The sequence below is a fragment of the Artibeus jamaicensis genome, unplaced genomic scaffold (assembly GCF_021234435.1).
Source record: "Artibeus jamaicensis isolate MK-2021 breed Jamaican fruit bat unplaced genomic scaffold, CSHL_Jam_final contig_1016, whole genome shotgun sequence".
NCBI lineage: Eukaryota > Metazoa > Chordata > Mammalia > Chiroptera > Phyllostomidae > Artibeus > Artibeus jamaicensis.
In genome coordinates, this window is record NW_026521195.1 from 8,664,676 (window position 1) to 8,691,528 (window position 26,853).

Consider the following 26,853-nt stretch of genomic DNA (forward strand, 5'->3'; position numbering starts at 1 on the left):
TGTACACAACGCTTCTTCTTAATCCACTCATCAAGTGATGGACACTTAGGCTGCTTCCATATCTTGGCTATTGTAAATAATGCTGCAATGAATGTATGTCTTTCTGACTTAGTGTTTTGGCTTTCTTCAGAAAAATACCCAGAAATGTAATTGCTGGGTATTCACATATTTTATGTCTAGAAAGAAAGACCATACGATGTAAAGGGAGGAGAAGGCAGAAAAATTAGAGAATAAAAGTCTGACATCATCATTATTATCAGGGATGGCACACGTGTTATGGTCAAGGGGAAAGATGCAGAAAGAGCACAAGGGTTGAATCTCAGCACTGCTGTCCTTTGCCCTGTCCTTATTCTGTGTGCGTGGGTCACGTGGTAGATTTTAGGAGAAGGTGGCATAGGCAGGTTGCAGGAAGTTATATTCCTACAAATTTACTCTATCTGTATCTATCTATCTATCTATCTATCTATCTATCTATCTATCTATCTATCTAATCCATCCATCCATCCATCCATCCATCCATCCATCCATCTATCTATCTATCTTAGTAGGGCTGTTGCATTGGTATTACATGCAATGAAATTAATTTAGAAAAATCCTACTTTAGTCACATCCTCTATCACTTACAGCACGGGGAAAGCATACATTCGTACTTTGGGGTATTTGGTGATAACCATTTAAAATAGAAGTTCTAGGTCAATGACCTAGAACAGTGAAATCTGTACTTGGATAAATCCTACCAACTATCCCTAAAATAATATGGTTTTTTTGTGTTTAATATTTTCTCAATTTTAAAAACAAAACAAAACCTGTAAGCCCCACAGAAATTCTACCAGACTAAAATTGGGTTTGGCTTTACTACATTTATTCTTCCCTAGGTTTTTTTTTTTTTTTCTATTTATCTTTTTAGCACTCTTTCTGTTGCTCACCATTCCATTTTGTTCTTTCTGGAAAGCTGACCATGGGGGAGGCAGCCGTGGTAGAGTTTCTGGGACTCAGCCAAGTCTGCTTACTTCTTTGAGCTCGATAATTAGGCCGTAGAACAAAACAAAACAAAAAGTGAAGAAAAATGAAAAAGTATTTACAGATATTTTTGAGCCCAGTGCCAGATTCTTATGCGGGCTGCCTCGCAGATGTTCAACTTATGATCTAAGAATAAATATCATGACCTATAAACTCATTTTTCACCCTGGCTTGTGTAGCGCAGTGGACTGAGTGCCGGCCTGAGAACTGAATGGTCCCTGGTTCCATTCTCAGCGGGGGCACGTGCCTGGGTTGTGGGCGGGGGGGCCCCCGGTTGGGGGCGTGTGAGAGACAACTGATCGCTGGGTCTCTTACACATCCATGTTTCTCTCTCTCTTTTTCTCCCCCGCTTCCCTTTTCTTTAAAATAAATAAAATCTTTTTTTAAAAAAGAAAGGACTTTACTGATTCTCAACTAGTTTGCTGCTTAATTTCGACGAAGTCTCATTTAAGAGAGTGTCTACTCCTGGACGTTGAACGTCAAACTGTCCTTGTTCTCTAAGGACTCTGAGCATCTCTATAGATGATGATGTCATTCTTCTTAAAGTCCCTGCGGTCCTGAGCCCTGCACTGGAGAGAACCCTCACTCTGAGACATGGTGACTTGCCCAGCGTGTGACGCTTAGGGAAGCAACATCATAGTGGGTTTTGTTTGCTGTCCAGACCCACGGAGGTTACATGCGCTAGAGCAGGCCAGTGAGGAAAAGCCAGTGTTACCCTTCTCCGTTCACTTAGTCCTGTTTCTTCTGAACCTCCCTGTCTCCCGCACCGCGCTCCGGGTCCAGTAGGGAACTCAGTCAGTCTACCCACCTGTGCAGTGAAGTCCGCGGGGACCCATCTTTCTTCTGAGGCTGAGATGAGAATCTGATAGAGGAACCTTGTTTTTGGTATTGAAATTGTTGGGATTGGATGAATCTGATTTCTGACCTCTGAAGCAAGGGGACTAGATCTGGTTGTCACGGTCATCCTGGTCACAGAATAAGGGGTCTTACGATCCATACTGCATGAGCCAAATGTTTGGTCATCTAGTTTCAAGCAATTGTCAAGGCTTCCAATGTGCTCAGTGTGTAAAATTCTCCCCTGAGACTTTCCCCTTGTGGACCGAGCAGTTGTTCCAAAGGAGACAGACAGAACTAGTATTGCAATGTGTCATAGATCCCCCTTTTTTCTGCCCCTCAGATTCCCCCCCACCCTCAGACCTGGAGGGTGGAGAAGGGGGGAAAGGCAGCATTGACACATTTCTTTTTCTTTTTCTTTTTTTCAGATTCAGAAGAGTAAAAAAACACGTCCCAGACAGTAAAAGAGGCTTCCAGTGTGTTGCGTCATTTAGCTGAGCTTCTTCATCTTCCTCCTCCTCCTCCTTGCACAGAGACCCATGTCTGGGGGTGGTGTGCAACTTTCAAAACCGAGCCCCCCCCTGTTCTGGGCCTTCTCTCATGCCACCTGCCCCCAGGAAATGACTTGCTGGGAGCTGCTTTGGGGGTCTTAGAACTTGGGGGGAACCCCCCACCCCCACCCCAGCCCCAGAGCAAACAGAACAACTCGAGATTTTGCACAAACAGAACCAAATCACGAAGGGACTTCCTCTAAATCCTTTGCTAATGCCCTGGCTTTCAAGGCACCTGTCTGGCCTGATGGGAGCGGACATCCTGGACGTGCTGAGCAAGGCCTGAAAAAGCCGCGAGCACAGTAATTGCTCTGTTATTACTGTCCGTGGCGTTTCTTTGAGTGTGGTGACTTTTGCACGTGCTGCCGATGGTGGAGACAGCGTGCTGGCTTTCGTCACAGTCCCTGGTTGATCCTCTCCCGAGTCATACATATTCTTTTATCACCCACTTCCCTGTAGACATAAAATTGTTCTAATGTTTTTCTGTTCATTTATGTAATGTGACATTCTTTTTGTTTTATAAAAAAGGAGATTTTTTTCTTTAGCAGTCTTTAAGTGATACTTACTTTACCTGTGCATTCATTCGTGTGAATCAGAATGTTTCCGCCGACGACCATATTGTTCAGGTGGGAAGCCTGGTGTTTTCACTGGGCAGCATCCATATCTAAGTGGTTATTGAAATTTTGGCCACTGGCCGGTCCCCCTCTTTTGGCTGTCTGTGCTTTGACTTAATCCCTCTTCTTCCTGTTCAGGGAAGTGCTGAGGGCAATTGTATCAGGGAGGTGTGCCAGGCAGTTCTTTTGACTTTAGTGAGCCCTTAGAAATTCTTGCTAGGAGAACTTTCTTAGCACAAATCAAAAATAGAATAGTGGATGTAGGCTGGGAAGAGAATAAAGATATAGCCCCCTTGAGACCAGATCAAAACTGAGGTCCCATGGAGTGCTCATGAAGTGATTTTATGGGTCTAAATAGTGTGATTTGATGAAACTGATTCTTAAAACACACTTGTGGTTCACAAAGGAACATGTGGGTCCCTCCAAGGGGGAATCACGTGGATGTGGAAGGAGCGGGATTCGCAGTAGGAAGAGAGCTCAGAGATAAGAGAGCCCGAGGGTGTTCCCCACTGTACATTTAATTTCTACATTTAGAATAGCACTAAAAAAAAACATTTAAAAAATCCTTTCATTACAAAAGCGGAATGTTGGTAGTTCTTCAGATGGAAATGTGGCAACTGTATCTGTCACCTGTGATGCCTTTGCCTCGCTGAAACACCCCTCAGCAGAAGGACTCTGCCGTTAAAGGCCCCTCATGCACTGATCTTGGAATGAGGGTCTTTGGGCAGCTTTTTGGTTAGCCTGGGAATCACACACATTTTTCCAGGCTTCCCCTGGAAAGGGGAAGCTTCCCCTGCTTTCCTAACAGTGATCACAGTAGGTAAGGTAGCCACACATTCAAATCAGGGGCATAGCAGGTCCTGGGAATGAGTAAAGCAAGCCTCTGGTCTCAGAATTATTTTGATAAAGGGCAGCTCTTAAGGGGCCCTGGTACCAGTGAGGCAGTAGGGAGCTGCAGGGACAGTGAGGAACAAGTGTCCTATCCCAAGGGGACAACAGCTAGTCAGCTCCAGGATCAGCGCTGCATAGGAACAGGGGTCCTAGATAAATATCGGAGATCTGGCTGAAACCCTCTTCAAATTTCTAAGTATTGGCAACTAATTCAGAAACTTGTAAACACTGTGCTGGTCAAAGCAAACTTGCCAATGGCCATGGGACATCAGTTGGCAAACTTAGAGGTGGCATGATTTTGTGGAGGGGCAGGCAGAGTACAACTGGTATGTGCCAATGTCTTGACCTTGGAACCCAACCCTTTCCCTCATTTCTGTTCTGTATTTTTGTACCTTGGGCTTTGTAGTCAGTCAAAATAGAAAGCCTGTAGCTTCCCTTTTATATTCTAACAAGTAAGACTGAACACTATTTGGTAAAAAATACACACAGGAATATAGCCATTTTTTTTCTAGCACAAATAGGGATGAAAAGGTTTTTATTTGCTTTAAGTCATTAATTAGGTGAAAAAAAAAGAGTGGGAACAAAATTTCATTCAGTATAGAAAGAACTCTGCTTGGAATTCTCAGTGTGGAGAAGAAAAGCTCCAAGCAACTTTTATTTTTATGTTATTTAAAAGATGTTTTGAAAGGACATTGGATAAAAATGAAAATTGATCTATTTTCTAAAAGCACAAAAACAATGCTGTGTCATTATGCTGTGAATTGATACTGGAGCTGATAAAACATTAAAATATGATTCCAAGTTCACGTTGACTGGAATAATGTATTTCTAAAATTCGAGCTGACTTTTATGGTCTTTTTCTTCTCTTGAAATACCTTCCTGGCTGTGATACAAGCCACACACCCTCCCATGGCCTGGATTATGGCACCTCACTCAGTGCGACACTGTCACATGGAAAGCTAGGGCTTCCAGACTGGAAGAACTGACTGGGCTGAGGTGAAAGCAGTAGGGACATTCCCACAAACCCAAGTTATATGTGTCCCTGGATGGAAAGTGACAAGTGGAGTTTGGGTCCCCATTTTGCTGAACAGCTCTGCATTCAAGTTCTGTTGATGTGTTTTGGTCGCGTGGTGACCCACCTTAGGCAGGCCTTCGTTCCATCTTTCACTCGCTCCAACCTCTCTTGGGTTACGAGCCCTACCAGATAGCATATGGCAGCACCCAAGGGACTCATTTCTAACCCACTGAGTTCCAGCGGATTTTCTTCCACTGCCATTTCATCCTTGGAGCTTTAAGAAACGATTGAAAACATCTAACAGGATCCCATTAAGAAGTTGGTATAGTTAAACAGCAAAATGATATGTAAACATCTCAGAGCCAAAGAATAATCTAGTGCACCTGTTCACTTCATTTGCAGAATTAAAGCCATCGTATTATATTCCCTACCTGGAACCATAGTTTTATTAGTAAATCTGGAAAGAAAAAATAAAGAACAATGCTATTACAGGGTGTGAGACAGGACAAGGGAATCAAGACTAATTTAGTAGCCCTGGCTGTGTAGCTCAGTGGATTGAGCGTGGGCCTGTGAACCAGACAAGCACGGTTCGATTCCCAGACAGGGCACATACTGGGGTTGCAGGCAGATTCCCTGCAGGCCAGTTCCCAGCAGGGGACGCACGAAAGGCAACCATACATTGATGTTTCTCCCCCTCTCTCCTTCCCTTCCCCTCTAAAGATAAATAAATAAAATCTTTATTACAAACAAACAAAAAAAACCCCAAAAAACTAATTTTGTGACCCACATTCAGGGAGTAAAGATACTGGTATTTTGGTATCATTTCTGTCATGGGTCACCTTTATTTAGCTAGATAGATGATAGATAGAGAGGTAAATAGATAGAATATAGGATCTATTTTCTCCTATTCTTAACCTTCTATTTCAGATTTACATGATAGAAAGTACTTCCTCACACCCCCCACGGGGTATGGGGGAAAACAAGAGAAAAAGCACAAAAATCTTTTCCTTAGAAGATAGAGAAGATTCTGAGATTAAAGCCTGAGTATGTAGTATTACGCCCCAAATAAAGGAGATTTAGGGAAGCTAAAGAACATCTTTTTTCCAATTGGAAACTTGGTTCTAATCCCATGATCATATACATCCTACCAGGAACCACGGTGGGCTCGGCCCAGCACATGGCCCCAGACTTCCGCACAGAATTGCCCAATTGAATTTCACTGTCTGCCTGTGAGGGCAAATTGACTCCAGATCCCTCTGGAAGCTTATTCAACATCCTCCACGTGCCACGCATGTTGCTGAAGGCTCGTGTTCTAAGTATCTGCGGGCGGACCCCACGGGCACAGTAGCTTTTCCCAAGGGATGGGGAATTGCCGGAGCCAAGTATATGAGAGGACAAAAACTTCTCTATGGCCTTTGGATTTAAGAAAAACAACAACAGGCACAAAACTAAACAAGATTTATTTGAAAATGTTCTTCCCAAATGCATGATGACACCAGTCTTTCTGCAATACCAGTGGATTTATTTATGATTTAGGTAGAAACATTTAAAACCCCACAAAAAGGAGGCTGCGGTGTGAGGGGCTGTTGCCTGGGGTGGCTCTGCCAGTATCATGATCGGCGTAACAATGAACCCTGCAGAACTGTACGTTAAAGAACCTAATGTCGCAATAACGATGTTATAGTGGATCTTACATGTGAATAAATGGAAAGTAATACTTGTAATTCATCAACACTGACTCATGATTAAAGGCCCCATTATCATTTAGAAAATGAACTTAATGGAGAAATTGTAATGAACAACACAGTATTTCTATGGCATATTCCAGGAGAACCAAGAGACACATTACCTGCCAAGTTCAGATTTCAGTCGTTGCGGTTTCCTCCCACCAAAGACCCAGATGGGCGCGGAGGCGGCCCTGGAATCAGGATGAAAACAGCCATCTGGGACATTAGACAGAGCCCCTCTGATAAGTGAATTGGGTCCAGGGAGGTTAGAAGAATGGGGAGTGGTCCTCTGGATGTTCTTTCTGAACATTTGTACAGATCGGATGCTCCTCTGGGAAAGTCTTGTATAAACAAGAACTATTTCATCAAATGAACAGTCTGGTTTTACAGTAAACAAGACTGGGGGGCTGTGGGAAACCTGGATTGAGAGGTTCCTCAAAGTCAATTTAAACACTATTCATTTCTGATTGTTTTAACTAGTGCCCCCCACCCCACCCCTTTTCTCTAAAATATTGGCAGATGTATTTGAAATGAATTTATGTTTATTCTGGTTTCTGTGCCCACATGAGAATGGGGTGAACACTGGCAATGGCTGGCTTTAGCACATGAACTTGGACCCAGCCTAGACTGCTCACTACTGAGCCAGGAGAAGCAAGGGGTGGAACGTGGGCCATTTCCACTCACTCAGGGCGCCTGACTTAGTCTTCCTGGGGGACACCTCCCCACCCCTGTGGGTAAAAGCTGGCTGTTGCAGGCCAGTTGCTGCCATCAGGGAGGCTCTTGGCTTTGTCAGCTTTGGCCATGGTTCTGGAACCTCACCCATGCATCTTCATGGGAGCTGAGTTCTGACCCTGCAGAAGCCTTTCCCATTTATGTTACGGCACAGGATGGCTCATTTAGACAAAGCCCACTGCAACCCAGTAGCTTCAGAATGGCACATTGTTGTGCAGTCTTGCCTTCTCTGCCATGATCTGTCTTGGGGGAGGGATTTGTGTACTGGTGTCCTTGTCTTTGGGTGTGGGTGTGATGGTAAGAAATATAGTCACACAGATTCATAGTAGAGGCCATAGGCATGGTCCAATAGCTGATTCTTGAGATAAAACTTTAGAGTATATATTTTCTTTTCTTTTTTGCTTTGATGATATTTTTCTACAATTTTATATACTGTAAAATGTTTTTTTTAATGTTAGCTACGAGCTTGGTTAGGTTTTTATCAGCTGTGGTGGCCACTGTATAGCCAGGTTCCTCCCCTCACCTGGCTGTTGACTCCTCTCTCTTTTTCAGACCCTTTCTTTCACTTTTCCCTTCTTTTCCTCTCATTTTTGTACCTTGTGCAAACTCCCCCTTTTGCCTCTGTCTGGGCAAACCTTTCTTCTTGCAGCATCGTTTTAGCACATGGAAACACAATGTGATGGAGAGACCAACCCACCTGTCCTGGTGTGATGCGCATGCAGGAATGTTGGGTAGGAGTGGACAGGGAAGAGGGAGCAGACTGGGGAAAGGAAGCCCGAGTCCCCGCAGGAACTTCATTACTCACAGCAAGGCGAGTCACTTCGAGGCTCCTATGAATGCTGTTGTTTTCTTCCTCCATGCAGAACGCAGTTTCTGCTGTTACAGGGTTTTCTCCCTAGTTCGCTGAGCCCTCACCAGGGGTGTGAACACTCGCCTGCTAAGGGCTCCGGCCACATATGAGTGGAGGGCTCAGCTCAGGTCCTCGGGCTTAGGTTTGGCTGTTGGCCAGCTGGATTTGCAGATGTCTGGATGAATATCAAAATGTTGAACAAGATTCAAAAGAGGGAGGTGAGCAGAAACAAAACTCCAAACCTCAGTTCCAGTCATGCCAAGTGAATGGTTCTTTGGAAGTATAAGGAAGGGATTTCTGGATATGTCCTCAGAATGGTCTTCTAAAACGGAAGGTGGTGAAGTGGATTTGTCTCTATTTTACGGCAGCGACAGCATGTACTTCTGTGATGCGAAATATATTTCAAGCAGATAAACTGCAGGTTGCAATTTGCATTTGTGTGGAAAAGGGCAAGAGAATGGCTGTTCATTCTGAAGCCGGCTCTTTGGTTCCCTATGGTGCCAGTTTGTTCTAAATAAAGTGTTCAAATGCCATAGCGTTACATCTCCAAATGCAAAGATAAATCATAGGGATTTGCGTAAAACAGAGTATGCCAAACTGCTCTCCATAAATTTTGTGTTCCTTGTCAATCTTTATTGCGCAGACCAGGCTGACAGCTCCTCCATGTGTAATCCCCCCGCCACACAACCAGTAGTGAATCAGTACTTATTTGTTCTTCTGACTACCAAATAAAAACCATGACTTAACCTCTCGATTGGAATTTGAAAAATGAGAAGGCTGTTTGTTCTTTCAGTGTTTTCATTGTTCTGTTCTGTCGCAGACCTGAGGCCATCCAACCTTACTCAACATTCCATCTCTTTTGTATTCCTTCCAGCACCACATAACTCCCAGCTATCAAGTGCTTTTTTTGCTTGTACATGGGGAGATAGCCACAATGTACTGTCTCATGTGATCTTCTTTGAGGGGGCTTATCAGAAGCTCCTTGGAAGTATATAAGGAGTGTTGGCGTGTATGGAATTAGGCTAGGTTCCATATGTTCAGTTTTCTTGGTACTGTGATATTATGGTTTTATAGTCCTGTAATGGTAGTTCTTGAATTCTAAACACTGTTTCTTTCTCCTTCTCTCGAAAGGGCTATCTGGCAATATTTTCTTTCTCTCCAGCTGTGAGCATTAGGAGTCTGACTAGGGAATGGTCTTTTCCCCTGTTTGTGGGCGTGCAAGTGGTTTGCCGACTGGGTGGCACAGGCTTGCGTCCTTCAGACCTCCGCTAATAGAGCACCCCTAATGGAGGTGTTGGGTATTGCACAAACATCCTTCTTTTCCCCTGGGGATCCCTGGTTTGTTGTCCATGGGACTTACTCTGACAAAGGAGGCTGTGATGTTCCTCCAAAGCAGCTGTGTTTGCCATGCATTAAAATGAGTTCTTTAAAATTTTTCTACCTAAAAAAGTACTTATTTTGAAAAATATCGAGAAGTGTGATAAAATTAAAATCACTTGTAACACCCCATCCAGTGATTATTCACTGTCAGTGCTTTACGGCGTCTCTGTGTGGTCTTTTGCTCTGCATTTGGATGCCATAGAGTACAGTGTATTTAATTTCATGTTATGATTTTTCCCCACATGACACTGGATTGTTAGCATTGTCCCATTAAAAAAAAAAAACCATTAATTTTAACAGCAACATACTATTTTGTTTTGTGACTCCAGCACAGTTTACTTAACCACCTTTCTGTTGGACAATTAAGTTACATGCTTTTATTTTTTGACAGTTGTAACTAACATAGCAATGACACTCTTTATACATAAGGCTTCTATCGCCATTGAAAAAATTCTTAGATATATAATTCCTGGGTCAAAGGCTATGAATAGTTTTCCAACTCCTCATTCACATGCCCAATTCCAAATTCATTTAAATATTAAAAGCCGTATTTAAGCCCCATGTAATGTTGCATGTCTGAATAACTCTTGTGGTTTTGATCGGTGTGATGAACAGAGATCGAACTGCATAGAAGCAAGCCTGGGACTGGCAGTGGGTGCCTTGCAGCAGAAAATTTTACTAAAGACTCTGACTGGGCGTTCTAATTTACATACTAATGGAAAACAGCTCTTAGGGAAGTAGGCGGGGCTTGAAGCTCTACACTTAAGCTGTTCCACAGCCCTAAGCAGAACGCATACTTCTCTTGATGCTGTTTTATCAAGGCTGGGAAGGGGCAAACATGGCGTTATGTTCTGTGGCACCAGGTAATGGCTTGTTGGCGTCTGCCACACCCCAAACAGAACACAGAGAAGATATTGGTAGATGTGTTTAGCAATAGTGACTGAAGGTGGTGGATGTCACTCAGACAGATGTTACAATATGCTAAAGGAGGGAGGGACTGAAGATGCCCAGTCGGTTGACGGACACTTTTCTTGGGTCAGCCATTCAGCAGCCCCCTCTGCCTGCAGGACTGGTTCCTGTTACAGCAGCATTGCTATTGCTGGACTCTTACTAATGAGGACAAGCCCCCACAGGCTCTTAAGTCACCTTCTCCCAGCAGCCTTGGGCTTGGCGGTGCAGCCCCACTTGGCAGAAGGGAAATTATTTGTCTGAGGTCAAGTTGCATGCAAATCACTGGGATTTAGTGCTAACCCCACCTCCTGAGTGTTAGTTGTGTGTATTGGCCCGAAGCTGTCAGCCTGGTTGTCATCTCTGTCACTGTCCTCTTTTCCAGACCCCTGATGAGTTTAGTTGCATTTATTGCCCTTTAGTTGGACCAACCAAGGACATTAATTGCAAATATCTGAAAGCTATTCATTTGTCAAAAGATACTTGCATTCCCACAATCCACTATGATGGCATTTCGGCCCTGAGCTGACTGATGAGGTTGTTTACTCTTTGGACATTTAAATGCTGTGGGTCAAGGACAATGTAATTCATGACTTTAGAATACTTTTCTCCCAAAGATGAAATAGTAGCTGCTTCACACACACACACACACACACACACACACGCACGCACGCACACCCACACCTGTCTTTTGAGTGTAAACTAATAAACACTACATTGTGCTGCCCAGTTTACTACACGTTTTCACATGTGGGCTCTCACTTGATCCTCCCAATTACATCCTGAAATTCATGCTTTTACATCTTTATAGAGGAGGATAATAGGGGTTAGCTGATATACCCATGTCGTCGTTTATTCGTGTTCCTTTTACTAACTTCATTTGTAACATGTTTTAGATTAAAATCACAAACATGTACCCAATTTTTTTACATTAAGGTTGCAGAATAAAACCCGAGGCAGCAAGCTGAGTGGGGTAGACAGCGCAGACTGGGGCCCACGTTGGGACGGCAGCCGTGCCGGCTGACAGGCCTCCCAGTCCCCAGCATTAAGTCACACACTAGACCTGAGTCTCTTGGAAACCCAAGTAAAAATGAAAAGCCATTTACAGGATTCCCACCATTCCATGAGGAAAACTCACCAGTTTTTCTGAGTGTGGTGCTTTTCAACTGGGAACCTTTAAAATGCCCAGGCTTGGGCCCCACCCAGACCAGTGAAAACAGTCTCTCTGGGGGGGTAGGCCTGGGTCTCAGCATATTTTCTTCACAACTCCCCAGAAGCTCCCGCTGTGTGGCCAGGGTTGGAAAGCCCCGACAGTGAATTCTGGAGTCACTCAGGGAGCGAGATGTGCACTAAATCCCGGGGCCACCTCTGCGTGTCCCAAGGCCAGTGCCGGCTTGGAGTAGCAGAGCAGGCGGAAGCCGGTCGGGATGTGCATCCTCCAGCTCCGATGCTGGTGTTTTCCCAGGGAGTGGAGCCAGGAGGGGGCAAGGGTTTTAGAAGCTGCAACAGAGCGGAGTGTGATCCCCACACGTGGAACTTTGAGTGACAGGGGAGTAGTTCGGTGGCTGCGGAGTGGAAAATGATTTCAGGAGCACAACCTCCATTACCGGGGAGCCTGGAGGTCTGCAGAAATTGCACACGGGTGTATTGTGCGCTTCTCCGCCTGCTACCTGCTCATGACTCACCATCAGGAGAGGTGCTGATGGGTTCTCCCCTCTGCTGATGCAGTGGGCATGTTGTCAAGCGTGCAGTGAAGATAACAGCATTTCCAGAGAGCCCGCAGGTCTGCGTTTCCACAGACTCCACGCCCTCAGAGTTTCCTATCTCACTCAGTGTCTGCAAAGAAAGTACCAAGGGGACAAAAAGCTATCCCATTGGAAAGCCACCGAGCTGAAGACTTTTGGAAGATTATAGTGGGTGATATTTTTTTAAATGTGCCAAGAATTCCTATCAAATAACCTTGCAATAGTGGATGTTCCTGCAGGTGGCAACCCCGAAAGCTTGTCATTCAGTGCTTTGCGGGTCTCCAAGTGCTTACGTAGGCAACACTGCATCTGATCACAACTTCACGAGAGTTCCAGTGGGAAGCAGGCGGCCATATCTCCCAACAGTTAGACAAGAAGGAAATGTCGACCCCACAAGGTCTTCCAAATCTGCCTGAAGGTCAGGATCCCCCAGGACACCTGGGGCACACCTGCACCCCCATCCCCCAGAATCGCTGGCTCCCCAGCACTTAGTCAGCTCAGGGATCTGGCTGCAGTTTTTCTTCTTGTTAAAATAGTTGTTCCACGTTCTTCTTAGCCATGTACAAATTTGGGATGACAGCACTTGATGAAAATCTGAGTCATGGGTTGATCAAGAATCGGGGAGAGCCATTAGGAAAGTGTCTGTGTTTGAGCACTCAGGGATCATGGCTTAAATTTTGCCCCAGCATTCAGTAACTTTGTGCAAATGACATAAACTGCCTTCGTCTCCAAATTCCATAACACGGGAGTCACTTTATCATCAGCACGTTAGGTAACAAGGGGCTTGTCATCATCCACGGCGCCCGCGGGTCCTGGAACGCAGTGACTGCTGGGTGCGTGGCAGAGACTGAGTGCTTGAATTGTGAACCACCACTCGGAATCAAAACGCTAAGCCCTGCCTTCAGGCCGAAGCAAGGCTTCTCAACCGAGGGCAGTTTTGTTCCCGGAGACATTTGCTACTCATTGTCTGGGGGACGTTTTTTTTATGACGACCGGGGGGCTGCTACTGACACCTAGTAGGTAGAGTTAGGGACGCTGCTCAAACTCCTGTGATGCCCAGCATGGCCTTTACCGTGAAGAGTTGTGTGGCCCAAATATCACTGCACCACTGAGGGAACCCTCCCCCAAAGGGACAGTGGGACAGGTGAAATGTCTTGTGACTGGAGGGATAACAATCTTGAGTCGTTGGTGTCCCCACTGTGGAGGTGGGTCCAGTGGGACACAGAGGCACTTCTGGCTCTAGACAAGGTCAGAGCCGACTTGTCACCTACTCAGGTCCACTGCCCTTCATGGAGTTGTGCAACGAAGCCCTGACCCAAAGTATCACTTCAGTGAATCTTTTACCTCAGGGTGTCTGGGACACCTCCCTTGACTGGTGACCATCAGACTCGCCTGGAGAACTCGTTGACATGTAAACTTCTGGCTCCCTCCCTCTGAGATTCCGAGTCAGGCACCAGCAGTGGAAGCCGTATTCGCAGAATCACCCCGGGGATTCTGACTCAGCTGCAGCCAGTGGGGACCCTCTGAGCTCCCCGCCAACTCTGACACCTGCAACAACTCTGAGACCTGGAAGAAGGCCACGTCAAGTCCCGCCCAGCTTCTCCCACCTCAGGCAAATTAGCTGTCTTTGTAGGTGTGAGGTATCTGGATTAATTTTATTTGAATTTTTGCTATTACTACTACTACTACTACTAATACTATGAACAGTACTACTACTGCTGCTAATAATAATAATAACTAAGTGATGTCAGAGGTGGTACCCTGTTCTTTATGTCTACAATGAACCAGGCTCAAACAGCGTCCCCAGTGTGTTTCTCTGCATCTCACAGGGGTTCTGGGGGAGGGAGGGCTTACCCACTCACCTCCAATTCCACGTTCCGCTTCCTGCGATGAATCATCTAGTGACCCCCGCCCCCCACCGTGTGGTCTCAGGCAGGGTTTTCCCCACGGACACAACCTCCCTTCACTCGGGACGTAAAGCAGACTTTACGAAAAGTTTGGCTAAGTTCTGGGGACTTGTACCAGAAATCGCTTCCTACGGAATCTTGTAACTCCTCTGCCCAAGAGTGGTCTCTGCAATCCTGACCGGTGTGGCTCAGTTGGTTGGGCATCATCTTGCAGAGCAGAAGGTCACCATTCGATTCCCAGTCGGGGCACAGGCCTCGGTTGTGGGTTCAGTCCCTGGTCAGGGCGTGTGTGAGAGGCAACCGATCAATGTTTCTCTCTCTTTCTCCTCTCTCTAAAAATAAATAAATAAAAATAAAAAAATTATCTCTGCAAAATTAAATTAAAATGAAGAAAAAAACACACTAAGAAAAAAAGCTGCAAAGAAAAGGGATTGTCTCTGCATTTCCACCAGCACAGACTCTAGGCATTGGCCACGCTGCTGCATCCGGGTCTCTGGGCCTCTTTTGTACGGCCTAGTAGGGAAATGGATGAACAAATAAGTAATATTTGTAATTAGATATAGAATATATGTATAACATACACGTGTCTATATATATCTGTGTGTGTATATTTACATGTAAATAGAATATAGATGTATATATATATATGTCTCACACACACACACACACACACACACACACACTATTCTTTTACAGAACAGACCCACACACTGGGGGCTGCCTTTTCAGTCCTGCCTCGTGGGGCCCATCAACCGCTCATACAAACCCAGGTGTTCCTTTCCTGGTAGGAATTCCTTCGTGGGCGGGGCAGCCCCAGGACCCTGCATCTCACACACCTTGGCCACTTCAGTCCTCCCCAGAACACTTTGATGTAATTGTTACTCCCCTCATGATGCAGATGAAGACCTGAGCTTCAAAGACATCAAGTTCATGTATGGGAAGTCCAATAGTGAGTGGAGGGACAAAGCAGGGACAACCCCCTGATTCCTCAGTCCTGAATCCAGAACTTTCCCCTCCACAGCAGGACTCTTTCCCCAGGATACACATTGGCAGCCCAGGCAGGGGGCCGGGGGAGGGTGGGCTTTAACAGGACTGCTCTACCCTAGTCCAAGGAAATCAGAATTTCTGGGGGAGGCCCTCGAGCTCCTGCAGGTTTAGAAAGTTTCCCTGGGGATTGCAAAGTGCAACCAGCCCAGGGCGTGTGGTAGTCCCGACATTCCAACCTGCCAACCAGGACCCCGAGAACGACCTCCCACACGGGTCTCAAGGCTGCACCCCCGGCTTTCCTGGACCGTGGAGTAAGCGCCATGTTACCACTGCACCCAGCCTTCTTCCGGATGTTTCCAGACCCAAACTTTTGCATCATTTGATAATATTTTAGATGAGCATTTACCTGCCTGAGCAGTCTGTCCACCATCCTTTTCCTTACCCTGTTTTTCCCCTTTTACAGGCACGAAGAAGCGTTCTCACGGCTCCCCCGCCCCGAGCACCAGCCGCCTCACCTTGCCAGGTGGGTACCAGCGCTGCGCAGTGAAGTCAGTGATCATAGACAGCAGAGGGAACCGCTCTCGCAGGGAGCTGAGTTTCACGGTTGATAAACCGAGGCTCTGGGCCCTTGTTCATCCAGGCTGCCCCACGTTATTAGAGGGCCTCTGTCACCCACGGGTGAAGTTCCTTCAGGAACGGCCCTGACAGAGCCAATTTGGTTCGTGGTCTGTCCTGCTCGCTGACGGGAAGAGTAGAACCTTGTTCTTCCCAATGTTCATCTGGACATGTTTTGGACGTATTTCTCTGAGAGACAGATGGTGCAGGGGAATGAGTATGAGCCTTTGGCAAAAGAGACTTGGGTTCAGACCCCAGCTCTGCCATGTTCAAGTTGTGCGAGCTCACTAGATGGACGCAGCTTCTTGCTAATCAGTGTCGCATAGTTCTGACTCACAGCGGGCGCCCACAGCGAGTCTCTACCATTGGGAAATGGATGTCTGCACGGTCTGGGCTGGTCCCGTCTGACACTGAGCTGGAAGGTCTAGGTGTTCGTGATGATTCCATAGAATCACCGTTTATTGTGAGAGGCTCCTTCCTGTTGGTCATGCTGTCTCCCTGCCTAGGTTTACAATCTCTACCACGATTTGATTTTTATAGGTAGAACTTGCAAAAACCCATTCGTTTGGGCAGGGGGTGGAGAGAGAGGATCTAAGAGGCAAACAAACAAGGTAGAAAAATTAAAAAGTAATAAAGATTATAGGAAGGAAAAATGGTGCCCATGCTACCACTCAGAGGTAACCAAGGTTACCATCCCATCCGGTCTTTCTTAGATACATTTTGTTCCTAGAGTAAAATTATACTCTGTCTGAAATTTGTTTCATCCCTTTTAAAGTTTACCATTGCACTATGAGATTTACCCGGTGTTACTATTTTTAAAAATATATTAGTGCTTCACTAACATTTTGTTTGATTAATTTGTACTATAGTCATGTGTGAATTTTTGACTATTAGGTTGGTGTCCCTGACCCTGGTGTGTTCGAGGGTCAGCAGTACATTCACTGACAACTGGCCATTAAGCTTGAATAACCTCACATTCTTGTACACAAATATTTCAATGGATTGAGGACAGGTTCCTAAATAGGATTATTAACTCAAGGGATATGTATATATCTAGGTTCTTAACACATTAGAGTCATAGCAATTTCCAGGAAGGTAGTGTGTTATTTGGACTTCCAGTGATGAGTTTGCCACTTGAGCCTGCTCTTGCTAACACTGACACTAATACCTTACCAATTTGATGAGAAAAAATATTGTATCATTATTTGGCTTGCATTGATTTGATGGTTTTTTAAAAATTTATTTTCTGATGTTAATTTATCTTTTAAATTTCTTTTTTGGGGAAGTACCATATTTGGTTCATTCTGAGAGGGACAGTGCCTTGCATTGTGGCTTCTGGAGTGAGGGCTCTTTTGCAACCAGTGGTGTGTTATAATTTAATTAGCATTTTTTCTTGGTTGGACATGAAATAATAGTTGACTTCATAATCAGTGGCCTCTTAGCTTAGACAAAACAGAATCTATGTCTATCTGCTTTTCCACCCTCCACTCCAGTGGCTTCCTCACCCTCGTTCCACAGCTGGACTCAGTGTCCACCGGGGAGGCCTGGAGCTCTCTGGCCGCGGCCACTCTGTCTGTAACACTGCTTGCCCTTTTCTTCCCTCTGGCTAATTTCTTTTTGCAACCCCTCCAAATCATCTAGGCAGAATTAATATTTACTTATAACAATTTGCTTATGAGTCTTTTTACCCCGTGAGAGGTGGCTTTTTCGAGGGTGGGGACTGTCTTGTTCTATTTTTGCCCCGATGCCTGCGTGGTGACCAGCACACGCCGGGTGCTCACAGGTGGTGCTGAGGCCGGGCGCGAGGGTGTGGGAGCGGGCACTGTCTACTTCCGGATAGAAAGCAGTCGTCCTCAGAAAAAGGCTCCTTTTGAAGTTCGGGTTTGCATCAACTGTACTAACTTGCTTTTAGTACCGAGTCACCTGCTCCGTAGTCTCCAGAGGCTCCTTTCATCTTGTCCCTGCTTGCGGATCGTGTGCCCTTGCAATGACAGACACTAGGAGGAAAACACCTCTAAAGCAAGCAGCTCCTGTGTGCAGCGATGGAGTCTGCTCTGCTGTGGAAGGTCATAGCCTTCCAGGGAGGGTCAGGCGGGGTCTCTGACGTCATCCTGGACATCCGTAAGAATATGCAGAGCTGACCTGCTTCCCGTCTGCTGTGCTGGAGGCCTGTTGTTGGCCTGCTGGGTTTCCAAGGCCTCTGAGTCAGAGTCTCAGCCACCTTGGCCTTGGCCTTAGGTGGGCAGGGGTCTAACCTGGCCCCGGATTGGGTGTCTCACGTTCTGAGTCCTGACCACTCCAAAGCCTGCAGAGGTGGAGTGGGTAGTGCCCATGCTTTGTCTAGCAGACCCCCTCCACCTCATGTGTGACAATGGCCAGCTCACTCCTTCATCCCCTACCCCGGGACCACAACGCGTTGCCTCCCTCTGACTCAGGTGCCTCCGCCTGATGCCCTTTGTGCCGGCTGCCCAACAATTAAAAATGTCTGGTTTCAGGGTGCTCAAATAGGAGGAGTGATAATCCTTGAAAACAACACAGTAAAATTGTGCAGAAAGAAAACAATAGAGACAGGCCGAACAAGCAGTTGAAACATCTCACATTAAGCAACAAACGTATAACCGCTGGAATTTCAAAAGAGAAAAACTCGAGGTTGAAAAGAGAAAATCTTGCATGCTCTGCGCAGTGGGTTACGTGCAGGGGAGCGGCAGGCTGGCAGCAATCCTGGCTTTGGTCACAGTAAATGTGAGGGGCATGAGGGTGAGTCTTGCATGTGCTCAGGGACGCACTTCCACAAGGAGAAAAGTGAACTTCAAAGCAAGGTGTAAGTTCTAAGTGTTAATGGTGCACACGCAAGTAAATCAAACATGTTGGTAAATTTGAGTAACTGGTCACCATAAAAATAATGTGCAGTTTTTGTGTTAAAGCAGGAAACAGAAGCTGCTGATGGAAGGAGAGTTGTTGTAGGGGTTGAAGAATGAGAACATCTATTTTGTCTTTGGACAGACCTTGTAATTTTGTAACTTTTTTACACAAAGGATCATCAATAAAATCATTTAAATATAGCCTGGAGCATCTAAATCAGCAAGTGAACAGAGAAATGCATTAACACAGGCAGAAAGGAAGAAAAAGAAGCCAGGAATAAAGAATGATTACAAATTTAGATAGTAGAATCAAGTCTAAAACAAAAACGAAATTAGATTATAGAATCAATTCCAAAATGTCAGTGATAACAATAATTGCAAAGGGCTTAAACTCCAGTATTAAAGAACAGATATGATGTGATTAGATTAAAAAACCCCAAATCCAGCCCTATCCTGCATTTCAGAGACACACTTTAAAACACACACACACATACACACACACACAGAGAAAGTTTGCTGACATATGGCAAAAGAAATTCTACACAAAATATAAAGCTAGTTCTTAGGAAAACATTGTCTATTTTAACATCTGTGTAGCAGCGTATTGTACAGATGAGTCATAGGATAGGATATTTAATCATTGATGGTTGTTTTCTATTTTTGGCTGTTACAGACAAAGCTTAACATAATGTTGAAGAAGAAAAGTGAGTTGCCACTACACACACACACACACACACACACACAGCATTTAACACTATATTATCTTTTAAAACAAGCAAAAAATTACATATTTTATGGATGCACACAAATGCAATAATTGAATGAATATATGCATAAGAATAATAAATACCAAATTGTGGTTGATGTTTTGAGGATAGGTAGACAGAAGTATCATGGAAGGGTATATAGTAGGTACTTCAACTACATTTGTGATATTTAATTTCTTTGAATAAAATTTTGAATATGAAAAATGTTAAGATTTGATTAAACTGTATTGAGAATACATGGGTATTTGTTATGTTATTATTTATACTTTTCTGCATGCTCAAAATATTAGTTATTGAATTTTTTAAGTGAAAAATCTATGTCTGCATTCCAAGCCAAGCTCTGTTTGGTGTTATGGCTCCGCAGACATGATTTCACATGTATGTCAGAGTAATTTAATGTTTCCCCTTGTGCACCTCTGGAGAGGTACGGGGGCTGAGAATTCAGATATAAAGGACATTCTGCAGATAACCTGGCCCATCCAGAGAGCCCTTCACTAAAGAACAGCCAGTGTGGTTTCTGACATGATGGAAGGGGTCCTCCTGAAGCTCCAGCACCAGAAAACTATTCTGGGGACACCCCCTCAAGCCCTTGCACAGCTTTAAAAGCAAAGTGACTCTGATGTGGGAAAGTCATGGCACCGGCAGCTGGTTTTTTTCTAGAGCCAGCTTCACCTATGACCTGTGAGGTCTGTGAACCTGATCAAGCTCCGGGGGCGGGCCTTAAATGATGGAGAACGTATCACTGGCTCTCGATGGAGCAGCGGCCCATTGACGGACACTAGTCAGTGGCTTACTTCTGAGCCGATTCCCCAGGGTGCCGGGGTCACGCCACTCTCCTACAGTGAAGCTTAGATGGAAAGGTACAGTACCCCAGTCACCCGCGGGTGCAGATAGCTCGCCCCTTGCCCTGCTGTGCGCGCGGCGGCTGGCATGCACCGTAGTGTTGGCAGTAGATGCGCAGTGCTTCCAGTCACCCTGCCTGATGTAGAAGCGTGTGTGCGAGTGATGCCGGCTGGCTGGCAATGACATTGTCCTGTGTCTTGTTCCAGGGGACTACGGATAAGACGTCCATCCAGAGGAGTCGTCCAAAGACAAGGGACCAGCTTTGAGGTCTGAAGATGTTCTAGAAAACTTATGTTTCTTTGACCAAAACAAAATATTATGTGCATTGTAAGTTATTGAGTAATTATTGTCAAAAATGATAAGTCCTTATCTCCCTAATACAGGTGTTTTTTATAATAAATACTTTGATATGTTTTCGACATCTATCAGCTCTCAGGGGCAATGCTTAACATATTTCTCAACATGTCTTATCTCATTCAATCATCAGAGCAACTCTTAAGGAAGGTACCGTGATCCACATTCCAGGAATCAGGAAACTGAGGCACAATCAGATGAACAGCCTGCCCAAACTTAGCACTTCCTGCTCCGAGGCTCAGGGCCAGTAGCAAATGACTGATGTCAGAGCCGTTTGTCCGTTCTGTGCCCACCTCTCTTTCACACTTGTCCTCCGCCTGAGGGGTTAGATCAGTTACCTGTGTACCAATGTCAAGCACAGCTATGGGGTGAGGAGGACCCTGCCGTGTCTTTTAAGCAAAGATTCCAGCTGGCACTGTCTTTGCAATTGTGTTTTATGTTGGGTTCATTCTGCGGGGTGGCAGCCGTCATTCTTCTGAGGGACCAGATCAAAGCTCGTCGGTTACTTAGCTCTTCGGCGGCCGAGACCCCTGAAGAAATGTGTCGTTACAGACTTCTCCTGGTGTGGATCATTGTTGGTGTGTGCAAGGGACAGAGAGCTACCGATTTTGCCTCACACTTCCCATCTTCATGTGCAAACGTGGAAAAAATGCCCATGCTGATGAGAAGAATCAAGGAAAGGCCTTCACTTGTGTAAAATCTCCAACATATTTTCCCCTTTCAAACCAGCATGATTCGTATCCTTTGTGCTTGTCAGAGCAAGGAAAATGAAAACGAAGAACCACATCAAGGATGATCATCTTGAGGGAGGACTTTCTTATTCTTCCATTATTAAAATAACAATTTTATTAAATGAAATCATTAGTCATTAGAACTAATGCGGGAGCAGGGCATGTAACAGGCAGCCGTTGTTTGAATAAGAAGAGTCGAGCTTCCAGTCTTATTTAATTGCTCCCTCCTCCTCTTGCACCTCTTTGTGGTGGGGTTGGGGGGGTCAGGAGGTAGGGGTGGGGAGGAACGGCAGGGAGGAGGCCTGACAACTGGGCCTTAGTTCTTCTCCCTACATCGGAAGACCTGCAGAAATGAGCTGAGACTGTGGCATTTGTGCAGAACAAGAGGCTCAGGCCTCAGACTCGAAATTCCAAGGAAAGGAACTTGCTGTCCTTCTTCCTGAACAAGCATGGGCAGCACATTCACGTCCTACGATGTTGCTGAGCCAGGGGAGAAAAGTTCGGTTCTGCAGATGTCGGCCACCTTTGCCAGCTGGTGTGTATGTTTATTCCTCAGTAAATGGGAGATGTGTGAAGCTTCCTGAGTGGGAGGGAGGGTAGCGTATTCATTACATTTTTCTCAGCGCCATCGTGATGGAGTACCGGCATTGTGATGAAGTTCTTGGGATGCCAGTATGCGTAACACCCTGTACCTGACCTCACGGAGTTTAGGGCCAAGAGGAATTATCTCTGGGGCAAAGCACAAAGAAGAAGCATCCAACGGACCAGGGAATCAGTGGTTTCACTGGTTTCCAATGACACTGACTCAAGGACTTGTTATGGCTCAGCATAAGAATGCACGGAGTCTTATGAATCAAAAGCGGCCTTGTCGTTTTCCTACTCATATCATGATTAGAATTCGGGGACCGAGACTCCTTTCAGCCTTGCTGGTTGTCGAAGCCGCACTTCCCCACCTGGATTCCCAGCCCTTCTTTTGCACTCGTGGTTACAGGCATTGCCCAAAGAGGTCCAATAACCCCCTGTATTTGTACATTGTATAAATGGCTTAGAATGTGGGCTGCAGGGTTTGGCTTTGCTGAGAATGGTGCTTGGTTTCAACAAAGTGGTTGCCTCGGGTAGCTGAATGGAAAACGTTTTTTTTCCTCAAATGCACATCCTGGATAATTAGTATTTTATACATTGGAATGGCATGTCCTCTGCCGAGGAGTCACAGATAAATTCATTAAGGTGATCTCTTTGTTGTGGTGAGGCTGCGCATGGAGTCAAATCCAGTCATACAGGGAGTGAGGGGACTTTTCTGCACCATCGAAGGAAACTCACCAGGGAGGGTGCTGTAGGAAGGGCCCTGGGAAGGACCTTTTGTCTCCTGGGCTGTGTAATGATGGCAGTCACTCACCAAGTACCTGCGACATACAGGCACTGTGCAAGGTGGCAAGGTACCATGTGAACATCATGTCACTCATGTCACTTTGAAAATCCTCACGATGACCAAACAATGCAGTTCGTACTTTTCCCACTGAAAAAAAAAAAAAAAAAGCCCAGGACAGATGATCTCCTGAGGGTCTCACAGGAGTCGTAGCTGAACCCCGTTATGTGTTGCCCATACTTCTCTCGGAAAACCGTGCCGCCTCCCTCAGAAGCAGGTTTCACGGGCTCATTTCGGGGCGTAGATCTCAGCACATGGCCAAGGGCTGGTGGCTGCCCTGCAGGAGGAGCGGACCCCATCGGCTGCCCCAGGCACCCCTCAGAAACTAAGTGTAGGCTGACTGGGTTTCAGAACGACCTTGACACCTCAGCCTGTGGTTCTGAACCCAGTTACACATCAGGATCACTGGGCATTACCAACATACTGATGTTTGGGCTCCCCCTCAAAATCAATGGTTATTCCAGAGACTCTCGGGGCAGGGCTTGGGCATCAGGAAATTTTAAGTCTCCCCAGGTGATGGGATGTGCATCCAAGATTGGGAAGTGCCGGTGAGAGCAAACAGCATCAGGTGGATGAAGGGCAGCGAAACTGTGCGGTCTGTCTTTTCCCCGCAGACGTGGGTTCCTGTGGGGGCCTGGCAGTGCTGGTCGGGGCACCTTCCCACACCAGGTCGTGGTTCCGTTCAGGTGGTGTCCACTCTGCCCCTTCTGGAGGCCTCCTCAGGTCACCAGCTTCCCGTCCTTGGGCCTTTCAAACACAGAACCAGCAGACTATCTGCTCGAGCTGAAGTCCTTGCAGAGCCAGAGTCTTTTAAATGGAGGTGCCAGGTGGTTGTCATGTGCCGTCGGGGCTAAAAATTTCCAAGTTAAAACTTCGCCCAAGGTCCTGGAGCTCCCTGGGTGTGGCTGCCAGTGTCCAGTGGCCTAGTGTTTCAGGATACCTGTTCAGATTCCAACCTGCATAGGTGAGGGAAGAGATAAGAGCAGTTATTTTAGAGACTCGTCAGCTGGGGCTGTTATGTAATTACTTTCCGAGCCATTGCCACATGAATGGTGTTAAGGAAGGGCCGTTTGCTTTTGCTTTGGGGGAAGTAAGAGTATGGTTACTAACAAGGCTATTCAAGAATCCTGTATATTCCATCAATATGTACTGTAATATGGACACTATAAATAAGGTACGGTTTTACCTTGATGCTTTTAACTCATTATGGTAGTTATTTAAACTTCCTCTGAACTTTGGTCCAAGGTTATTTTCTTAAAGACAGGAGGAAGGCTGCGACGTCAGAGCATGTTGAATAAAACCGAAAGACAGACTTCCTGTGAATTAGCTGTGTAAGCTGGGGCGAGTTACTTAAGCTCCTGAAGCCTCAGGTTCCTCCCCACAAAAGGGGGCATAACAGTGCTCGCCTCTTAGGGTTGTGGTGAGGATAAGAGGCTGGTCCAACGTGCGTTTCCAGTGTTGTGCTTCGTATTCAGTGTGTGTCAGGCACAGTTTGTGTGTGTGTATGTTTTTTTACTGTGGCAGATCCTGAGATGAAAGTCACAGGCTCAGTTGTTTCATTTCTCCATCCTCAGTGCAGCTGATGGTAACATCCCAGTGCCTTGTGATTCAAAACTCATGGGTGATTTGGGGGCATTTTTATAGGGACTCTCCCTCAGACTTCAGGCCCATACTACAATTAGGCACTGATTGCAGACGTGGGGTGCATGGCAGAGGATTTTATTCTTCAGGAAAAACAGCCCTTGAGAGGCATTGAATGATGCTTGTATCTTGTTAGTTTAGAGTGTGTGTGTGTGTGTGTGTGTGTGTGTGTGTGTGTGTGTGTGTGTGTAAATGCAGATAGAAACTAGCTGGAGTGGGAAACGTCTTTTGCAAAAGTTGTATTATGGGGTTATCTTTGGAATAGAACAAGACACGTGTCCAACACTTCTTTAAAAAAACAACAACAACAAGGTGCCAATATCAGAATTAATTCAGAAGCTCAGCGTGAGCCATGTCGCCCTGGGGGGCCTGCTGTGCAGTGGGCTTGGAGACTCCCGAGGGAAGGTGCCACGGCTGCGGCACTGTGACTCAGCAGGCCATGCCGCTGCTGCAGGGGTCTGGGGGCGCTGAGGTGCTAGTGTGGGTTGGTGTGTGACTCACGGAATCAGGCCGGACTAGGTCACACAAGGACGCGAGACCGTCCTCTGCAGCCTGCCATCACTTGGCACAGAGCAACAGGTCTGGTGAGTGAATGACATTGATGCGACATGGTGACAAAGTCTCCCAATCAGTCCTTCTGAAAGCGTTTTCTGCTGAGCACTGTCAGACACTGATGACCAAGGGGTGCCTTAGCCTGAGAAAACTGAGAAAACGACATCCTTTTGCATACTCTTGGGGATTCATCACACACGTCTCCGTCATTTAGGTCTCGGAGCAGTCCCGGGAACACTCATTGAACTTGCACTCAGTTAATCTGACGTAGGAATCCCTCCCTCTGGCAGCGACGCCTGTTCCATTCACCACTTTGCTGAAGGTGCTTTGAGGAACAGTAGACTACACACATTTTCAAACAAGGAGTTTTAAAACCTCTGTTCATATTTCAACACCCAAATCCAAGGATCAGCCATCGATTTGTTATCTGAATAAATTCCTACCTATTTTCTGAAGAAGAATAATTCTTTTTTTTAATTAATTTATTTTTTATTGATTATGCTGTTACAGTTGTTCTATTCCCCCCTTCATTCCCCTCCACCCTATCCCCCATCCCCACCTTTAGTTTATGACCATGTGTCTCAAGTTCTTTAGATTCTATATTTCCCATACTATTCTTGCCCCCCCATCTATTTTCTATCTACTGTCTATGCTACTTATTTTCTGTACCTTCTCCCCCTTTCCCCTCCTCCCACTCCCCTGTTGCTAACCCTCCATGAGATCTTCATTTCTATGGTTCTGCTCCTGATCTAGCTGTCCTCTTAGTTTGCTTTTGTTTTAGGTGTGGTTGTTAATAACTGTGAGTTTGCTGTCCTTTCACTGTTCATGTTTTTTTTTAACTTCTTTTTCTTAGATAAGTCCCTTTAACATTTCATATAATAAGGGCTTGGTGATGATGAACTCCTTGAATTTGATCTTATCTGAGAAGCACTTTATCTGTCCTTCCATTCTAAATGAAAGTTTTGCTGGATAGAATCTTGGTTGTAGGTCTTTGGATTTCATGACTTGGAATACCTCTTTCCAGCCCCTTCTTGCCTGTAAGGTCTCTTTTGAGAAGTCCGCTGACAGTCTGATGGGAACTCCTTTGTAGGTGACTGTCCCCTTATCTCTTGCTGCTTCTAGGATTCTCTCCTTCATTTTAATCTTGGCTAATGTAATGATGATGTGCCTTGGTGTGTTCCTTCTTGGGTCCAACTTCTTTGGTACTCTCTGAGCTTCCTGGATTTCCTGGAAGTCTATTTCCTTTGCCAGATTGGGGAAATTCTCCTTTATTATTTGTTCAAATAAGTTTTCCACTGGTGGCTGTGCCTTTCCCCCTTCTGGTACCCCTATAATTCGGATGTTGGAGAGTTTAAAGATGTCCTGGAGGTTCCTAAACCTCTCCTCATTTTTTCGAATTCTTGCTTCTTCACTCTTTTCTGTTTGGCCATTATTTTCTTTCTTCTGGTCCACTCCCTTGATTTGAGTCCCAGTTTCCTTTTCATCGCTATTGGTTTCCTGTGCAATTCCATTCATTTCAATTAGTTTCGCCTTCATATGTTTCTCTAATTTGTGGCTATAATCAACCAGATCTGTGAGGATCCTGATCACCAGTGTTTTAAACTGTGCGCCTGAGAGTTTTGCTATTTCTTCATTGCTTAGATTTATAGGCTCTGGGGCTTTGAGATCTTCTTGAGCCATTTTTGGTCTGTTCTCGCCCGTTAAGTATGAGTAGCAGAGCCTTGGATTCCCAGGTCGCTGGGTTGTGACGCTGTATGTGGGGGCGTGGTCAGAGCGGGGAAATGGCGGTCCCCTCTGCTGTTTCTCGCAGCTGGGTGAGGAGCAGAGCCTTAGGTGGTTCCCCAGGGCGGGGCCACTCAGGT

At 45.8% G+C, this 26,853-nt stretch overlaps 1 protein-coding gene across 8 annotated transcripts in view; it reads left to right on the plus strand.

Moving 5' to 3' along the window:
- The window catches only part of PDE1C (phosphodiesterase 1C), a 382,013-nt gene that overhangs the window by 348,229 nt on the left and 6,931 nt on the right, over window positions 1-26,853 (plus strand). For 5 of the 8 annotated variants that reach the window (XM_053661833.1, XM_037126507.2, XM_037126501.2 and 2 more), the window contains one exon: window positions 15,665-15,724. In XM_053661833.1, coding sequence (XP_053517808.1) covers window positions 15,665-15,724 — 60 coding nt within the window. Of the gene's footprint in view, window positions 1-2,282; window positions 4,717-15,664; window positions 15,725-20,493; window positions 20,709-26,853 lie in introns of those variants that run through there. The other 3 variants (XM_053661810.1, XM_053661801.1, XM_053661831.1) reach the window with 3 other exon arrangements.